Source organism: Erigeron canadensis, chromosome 5 (assembly GCF_010389155.1).
Source record: "Erigeron canadensis isolate Cc75 chromosome 5, C_canadensis_v1, whole genome shotgun sequence".
Lineage (NCBI taxonomy): Eukaryota > Viridiplantae > Streptophyta > Magnoliopsida > Asterales > Asteraceae > Erigeron > Erigeron canadensis.
In genome coordinates this window covers 36,831,056-36,839,260 of record NC_057765.1, presented here as the reverse complement: position 1 = coordinate 36,839,260, position 8,205 = coordinate 36,831,056, and the positions used below count along the sequence as shown (strand labels likewise).

Below are 8,205 nucleotides of genomic sequence, written 5' to 3'. Positions count from 1 at the left end.
CAATTTGGTAAAGACTTGGCTGTATCGGTCAAGAATCGGTTGTATCGGTCAAGACTCGGTTGTATCGGATCGGGTGAACCAAAGTCAAACTTTTTTTTTAAAGCTTTTATTAATTATGTTATTTTTTCTAGACAATTATGTTTAAGTTGAAAAATCATGTTGTGTTTAAGTTTGAAGTTTTATATATATTTTTAATTTTTTCTTGCATATAATTTCAAAAACTATTTACATAAAAAAACCACTATAAACTGATCCAATTCCGATCTAATTTTTAAAAAATCCTGTCTCCTCCCCTCGCCGATCGCTCCCGATTCCCGAGTTTCACAACCTTACTTATAAATGATACAGATACAAATTATAGGCAAAAAAATGCCAATAGTATTTAAATGATTACAAATATACAATGCTTTTTATTTGTAAACATAACTTCACTAAAAAAATTTAAATTGCATACAAAAAAAATATTAGAGAACGACATGTCGATATACATAGTAAAAGCCCGAGGGACTAGACATTTAGGCCTAACTGGGCTTTTTGACCAGGTTTCAAGACTCAAAGTACAAACCCAACAATTATATAGGACTGATTTGGTGGTGTATCTCTAGTTATATGAACAAGCCCATATATATCTACATCTATCAGAGATTACTATTCACATTTTACAGGACTACATTGTACAGAACTGGTTAGCATTTTCTGCATCAAACATGCATAAGCTGCGGCTGCTGCTGTTTCTTGGTCTCGAGTTCGGGCTCAGTAATGATAGTAACCACGTGATGACTCGACATGATAGTCATGCACGTCGTGTTGTGTCTCTGCATAGCCATCCATATTGAAGTGAAAGATGTTCTCATGGTGTTCGTATCCATAGTGATAAAGATTAGCAGGAGGTCCAACTTCATAGTGCTGGACAGTTGTGGATTCTTCGTGTTCTTGTTGATGTGAGTCGTGGGGTGGTGAAGGAGAACGGGTAGAGGTATGGGAACGGGCTGGAGATGGAGATGGGGACCGGGATGGGGAAACAGGCTCGGTTTCTGGTTGACTAGTGACGGGATCTGGGTCCTTGTCAACCTTAACCTCTACCAACTCAACTTCTTCAAATGAACGAAAAATAGGGTGTAAGTAGGCATCGGCTAAGTAAGACTTGAGGTTGATTTCAGGTTCAGATACTTTGTCTTGTGCATCCTTTTCAATGGCTTCCTGAGAAAACACAAGACAAGATGATATTGACGAGATTTCCTTTGGTGGTAAATTTGCTCATTACATCACAAATAGGTAATATGGGTTATGCTTCATCTATAATGGGTCAAATGCAAAAGGTAGCTAAAAAAACTGGTCAAATTGGTCAGACAGGTTGAAAGTCACCCACAAGTAATTTTTTTGGGTCAGTAGTTGATCCTCTTCCTCAAAGAGTCTTTAACTGGAGAGTAAAAATGTAACCCATTCTTTTCCAACCTGACCTGGATTGACACGTCTCAAAATTTACCCTTTTTCACCCACCCATTTTGCCCCCACTAGAATCAATATGATAGAAGGCTTCTTATTATTTACCTCGAGAGGGTATTTTCGGAAAGCAGGTTCAAAACGATTCTTGCAGTAGTTATGGAATGTTAGGGTCAAAATAGGTAATGCCACAAGCAGAGGAGTTGAATTTGCAGCCTTTTTTGTACTAAGCAATCCCATCAAAAGAAACTGAGATATCAACAAGCCTGCGATTATACGACTATGAACATGTGGCCAGAATGCAGCAGCACTCTCGTATTGTTGATTGTACACGTTAATTATCTGCAACAACACAAAAGATAATAACATGTAAAAAGATAGTGTTATTGTAAATGAAAGTTGCTCGTAAAGGAACATACTTATAAAATCAGAATTTTATACACTTATACACATATAAAGGCCCCATTACCCGTATATAACCCTTTTTCTTTTATGTGGTTTTAAACTTGTTTATAAATATAGAAATAGACTTTAAGTACGTTCTTTCTACGAGCAATTTCCCCTATTATGTGATCAGGAATGAGGGACGATTAGAATGTACCTGGTGACGGTAAACAAAGTATGCAAAAGCAAAGAAGATGAGAATGAAAGGAAGAAGGATTGGAGTAATGACTGCATACACGATGCCCATCAGAAAGTATAACTGGAGAGAAGGGATTGTTTCAGGAAAATCTACACCCCCTGGATCCATTGCATTTTCTCTATCACGCTCGGTTTTTACTATGAACATATTCTTGAGGTGAAAAATTACCAATGGCTTTAATCGAAGAATCTCAGCAGCTATTCCAGCCCACCCATCAACCATTATGTATGTAATAAAGAAAGTAGCTTTCATTGGAATTGATACACCAATGGTCCTTGGAATCCTGCATAAAATCAATCAACCTTTAACTTGACATATAGTATAACTAGGTACTTGGATGTTCATTTTCAGGGTGCTTATGTGTTATTTAAAACTCAAGTCACAATTATACAAACATCTATACTAATAATTTGTCATGATATAGAATATGTTTAGAAATATTACTGTGTAGGAGATTGGTGAATGAAAGAATCGAGCTGTTCGAATGCTGTTCCTGTTACAATACTTCCTAAAAAGACATTAACCAGCATGAAATAGTAGTATTTAGCAGCTGTCCTCCTTTCCAAAACTGAAAATGCCACATGCCCTTCAATTTTGGACATAACCATCAGAACAGAAGGAAGAATGTACAGAAAAAACTTTAGAGCAAAGCCAGGAAGAAAACCCTGGAGGAAAGACTTGATAAATTTCCTGCAACCAATCAATAAATCCATTATTCATATCGACTATAACCTGAAAATCTTTATTAAAAAAAAAGTGAACTTTACTTACAATTCGATAACAGGCCTGAGAAATGGAGCCACTCTTTCAAGACCCTCAAGATTGGCAAGCGATTGAACAAATGCTATGGGTATCATGTAAAAGAAAACTAGAGCAAACACTAATAGTGAAATAACTACTTTACGGATGCTCAAAGAAACAAAGGGTATAGCAAGATTTCTCCAGTAAACATCCCGAGGTTCTGGAGCCCAATTGGTTAACCACATAGTCGGGTTTTTGCTTTGTTGTGTCTGTGCACACACGGCTGCTCCCCATCGAGAGTTAAATGATACAAATGTAGCTGGCATTATACATTTTGGATCTTTTAGGACTTTCTGGCGCTCCATTGTCAACTGTAATTTCAAAAGACGAGGACGCATGATAAGTCAAACAAACAGAAAATAATGAAAGAAAGCAATTTTGGTCTAATTACTTGTGAATGAGTTTTTCAGGTTTTCTTTTTTTATTCTTCTTAAATAGATGGACAGGATATTATGCAGAAAGTAGATGTTATTGAGAATAAAAAGCAACTCACTCTTTGGTCGAACTGTTTGATCAGTTGTTTGTAGTATTCGATAGAATCAACCTTTTTACCCCAAAGTCCGAGGAAGCCTGTCTGATGGTTGCGAAGATAAAACAAAAAAATTAAAAAATTATGCAGCATACATAAGATACTTATATGCTAAAGAGGTTTTAGTTTGTGAATGTATGTATGTGAAATTATAAAGCACAAGAGCTACCTTTATGGTTGGCCGTTTTCCGGGGTGTCTTTCAAACTTAAGCATGTAGTAATCTAACCAGTTTTGCAGTCGATGCCTTCTCCTAACGAGCCTGCCAAACTTGTTTGCATTGTAGACAACCTACATTACAATAATCGGTTATCATGGTTCCATAAACACTCTTTAACATACTGTTAGAGAAAAATGAACCGAAAAGGATTACATATATTAGAAAGCGGGGAATTATCTTACCTGGTGACACAAGTAGTGATCGGGGTGGTTCTTTTTAAAAAACTTGTCCACATTATCTGATACAGAATGACCATTAGGCATGTTCCTGACTAGAACCTTCAAAACAAATATCGAAACAAAGAATGAAGTGGCAGAATAGACGGGCCTTGAGTGTTTTGGCATCAGGTTAAAGCTGGTCCATTCTGGTAGTTTTGTGCTGGTCGTGCTGGGCTGACCCCAAACACTTATTTACAAAACGTAGAAGCAATACTTCGATAAATAATTGCTATGTTAAATATGAGTATAAGAACATAATATTCAATTTTGTAATCAAGCCCATTTTGACCTGCTTGATTTTCAACCAGACAATTTAAATTACCCCATACGGCCCTTCATAAAGAAAACATAACCAAAAAGTAGCCAAGAGTTAGCATACAAGTTCTTCAAAAAAGAGTTGTTAACTTGTTATCTTGACTAATGTATAAACTACCTGGTATTTTTGTTTAGTTTTGCAAGTAGACTGTTTCTACGACTCAAACCTGTGGCTTATTGTAGCATAATGTTATCAGCATGAGTCGACACTTACTGTAAATTGCTCTGCTCGCCTATGTTTTGAAGCCATAAAGCTAAGTCTCATTGATGTCACCATATCATACTCCTTGTATAGCATGTAGCAGATCCAAAATGTGAACGCATACATCATTGAAATGTGTGCAAAAAATCTGAAATTAGAAGATTACCTCGATCCATTAATATTAACGACATGTGCAACAAAATATAAACAAAGCGGGACGTTTGACTCTATAAAGTCAATGCAGCATCTTTTTTCAATGCATTTTTAATCCCAATTACATGAACGATGAACTTACTTCAGAGATTTAGGTTGAACGTTTGATATCGAAAGCTTGTCAATGTCACTGACCACCAAGTCTTTACTGAGGAAAGACAAAGTCCCATCCGACACATTGACTGGTACGAGTAACAAGAGTGCGGTGAGAGTGACTGGTCCAAAAATCTTTAAGCTGAAAATTGTGACAGAATAATGTTTAGCATCAATGATTATTTCTTTTAACAGGGCCCAAAGTAGTTTAATCAAATACAAACATCCTCCAATAAAATGACAAAATAAGACAGCTATGGCATCAAGAACTACAAAAGAATACTAGATTTTCTATCAGAATATGAATAACCAAGACAAGTAGAGCCAGAAAGGTAAAAACAGTACAAAATTTATAAAATGAACAAAAAAAAATTTGACCGAAAGCTGGGAAGGAGATAAACAGTAAAATTTTCATATCTCAATCACAAGATTCCTCAGGAAACTTACAATTAAATGCGGTATTCGACTAGTTTAGCTCAAGATTTTGAATAACTCCACAAAATTAACAAAAACCATAAAGAAAAAAGATTTAGAAGTATTCAATACTGTAAAACTATCAGTAAAAATAGTAATAAAAATTTGATCTTTTATAAATTTCTTTTCACTAGTAGTCAAATTATAGTAAAAACAGCAAAACCCAATTCTCACAAGCTTTTTTAAGGAAAAAATATATAATTTTTTCTAATTTAATTTTACATCTATCATATATAATAGCTCAAACAATGCACAATTCCATCAAAATAACAATAAGGATTCCAATCTTTCATAAGTTTATCAAAATTAGTTATTATAATGTTATGACTTAACATTGTAAATAAACAAAAATCCATTGAAAAAAAAACAAGATTTATACATACCCAAATGTTAAAATTTATCAAAAAAAAAAAAAAAACAGCATGCTTTCCAGTTCTCAACCGATAAAAATTCAGACTTTCACAAATTATGCTTTTCAATTCGACATTTGGAAAAGAATGTCCCTTTTTAAAACTGCATTTAAAAACAAAACAATTATAATCACTTTTTTTTAGAGAATTACCTTTTTCTGATTATATATGCAAACACGATAAACAGATAATGACTACAAAACGCATTCCCGAATACCCAAAAAAAAAAAAAAAAAACAAGATTCATAAGTTAGTAAGTAAAAGTAGTACCCAAGAATGTAAATCCTCAAGAAAACAGCAGAATCAAGACCAGCATGTTCAATAATCTCAGGCTCTTTCATCTTTAAAGCTTGAGGCATCCAATTAAGGAAAGTTAAGTAAGTAGTAAAATTCAAGTTAACAAATTTGCCAACAAAGTTTCCTCCTCTTGGACTACTTCTAGCACCATTTATGTACCATTTTGGAAAGTAAATTCTGTCATTAACAGGCTGAATTCTTAAAAGTGCAAATGCTAATAAAAATGCAAATGCACCTATTATGTTTATCAATGCAGATACACCAATATCCTCAAGACTTGCCATTGAAATTTGAAGTCAAAAAGACTTGGGTTTTTAAGTGGTTTGAGAAACAGGATTAAAAAAACACTACTTTTGTGCTGTTTTTGGTGTGTGTGTTTTTGTGTGTGTGTGTGTGTGTCAGTGTGTGTGTCATATGGAAAGTGGGAATGTGATGGAATAGAAATGGGCATTTTCATTTTGTAATGTTTTACTTTTTTAATGTATATTTATATATATTAATTAATTAAATAATGGTAATCTACACTCTATATTAAAGAAAATACCCCATGTTGAAAGTTACAGGGGGAAATATCTAAAATTCCCTCCTAGGTAATATTTACACCTACAAGGCTACAACCCTTTAAAATATTTTCACATACACTATTCTCTTAACATTAATAATTAAATTACACTATCGATCCTTTATTTTTCTAAAATATCTCCATTAACCTTTTAAATCAATTACTTTTATATGAATTATCTACGGCACTCGACGTCGCATCCACCACCAACACTCGCCTCCACCACCACATCGTCGCCGTCACGACCATCGTCGCATCGTACGGGTACAATGCTAGTATAATATAATTATGATGATAATGTATATCATAATAATATGATATGATATACAGTAATGTTTTGGTAACATGATCCTTGCATTAAATTATGGAATAAGGTGTAATTTACTCTATTGATTTGTGGGAAGTCTTGAGTTGACAAAAGAATAATAATCTTTTGGGAGAATTTTTGGTAGTGTAAATCCATTGGTATTTTTCCATATTAAAAAACGCTAAAAGTTGAAGAGAACATTTTTTCCATCATTTTAAGTGAAGGTTTTTTCAGACTAACATGGTGTCATAGGCGGTTATCTTGAAAAAAAACTCGATTACAAAAAAATGAAAAACTCTTACATCTTAAATGGTTTACGGTTTTCATGGGCCTGCCTACACTTCCTAAACCATCCCATCAAACTCCACGTCATGCTAGCCAAAAGTGGTCAATTGAACAATGTCCAACTAGTAATGGCCGATCATTATGATTTTACGAGCATTTTGCTTAAGTCAGCCTCCAGTGATATACGAGTACTTTTTATTTTTATTTTTTGAACAACAATTTTAATTAAAAAGGATATGCTTTTTATTTTATTTATTCTATATACAATTAGTTTTAACTAGTTTAATTGGGTAATTTATATTCGATAAGTTATATTGTCAATTTGGCAAAAAGATACATATACATATTGGATAGTCAATTGGTTAATCATGGTTGTCTGTTGTGTTGTGTGCCCATGTGAGGAATTTACTAACTTGTCGCCATGATTTCGGCTTTTTGGACCACGCCTAAATCCATCCAAAACATACCCAAAATATTATTAAAACTCTCAAAGCTTTGGTATTTTGAAATGTTGGGTTTAAATGTTAACGTGAACAAAATGCTTTTAAAAATAAATATAAAAATTCTCAGTTGGAATTCAGTATATAAAGAAATAAAACCGTTGAAGTTAAATTTGCCGTTAAAAAAACAAAACTTGTATTGAAAAGAATATAATTATACTTGGGTTATTGGCTAAATAGCATATAATGTATTGACAAAAATACACGGGCTTAGGTGAAAAAATAGATACATCTAGCAATAAAGGTTGTTTTCATTGTACCCTTTATAACTATTTTTAATTTTATGTAGACTATATAAAAATTTGGGAGAATTGCATATATATTCAAATTCATCATCTAAATTACCAATTTTTACAATCAAAATCTTAAATAATAAATATGCCCAATATTTTCTTTTAAATTTTGTAGCGCTGTGCAAATCTATAAAAATTATTGTTTATTTAAGATTATACCAGCCTACTGGGTCAAAAAAATTGAATCAATGCACCTAGTCAAATGTAAAGTAAACCGACTAGTATTCGAGTTTTGTTTTTGCAAACAAACATTAGACTATGACTCAATGACTATACGAGGAGTGGAGGATGAGAAAATGTCTCTCTTGCATTCATAATATGACATGTGACTTTTATTAATCATGAATGTATTCCCTTATTTTTTTAGTGCGAGTTATAAGACATTTTCTTCCTTTTTTTATA

At 33.4% G+C, this 8,205-nt stretch overlaps 1 protein-coding gene across 1 annotated transcript; it reads right to left on the bottom strand.

Annotated features, from left to right (window-relative positions):
• Nucleotides 1-407: 407 nt before the first annotated feature.
• On the bottom strand, nucleotides 408-6,247 carry LOC122599594 (CSC1-like protein At1g32090). The gene is made up of 11 exons (XM_043772125.1): nucleotides 5,830-6,247; nucleotides 4,665-4,817; nucleotides 4,382-4,517; nucleotides 3,817-3,912; nucleotides 3,586-3,705; nucleotides 3,381-3,461; nucleotides 2,858-3,198; nucleotides 2,531-2,776; nucleotides 2,045-2,369; nucleotides 1,552-1,785; nucleotides 408-1,200 (listed from the first exon to the last, which is right to left on the bottom strand). The coding sequence occupies exons 1-11, from the start codon at nucleotides 6,138-6,140 to the stop codon at nucleotides 754-756; spliced, it is 2,490 nt and encodes an 829-aa protein (XP_043628060.1). The 5' UTR covers nucleotides 6,141-6,247; the 3' UTR covers nucleotides 408-753.
• Nucleotides 6,248-8,205: the final 1,958 nt, after the last annotated feature.

Excerpts from the sequence above, each read along its gene's own strand:
- LOC122599594 (XM_043772125.1), bottom strand. The coding sequence starts at position 6,140 with ATGGCAAGTCTTGAGGATATTGGTGTATCTGCATTGATAAACATAATA. Across the intron at positions 2,777-2,857 it reads CTCAGGCCTGTTATCGAATT|GAAATTTATCAAGTCTTTCC; the intron begins GTAAGTAAAGTT and ends GATTGGTTGCAG. Across the intron at positions 1,786-2,044 it reads ACTTTGTTTACCGTCACCAG|ATAATTAACGTGTACAATCA; the intron begins GTACATTCTAAT and ends GTGTTGTTGCAG.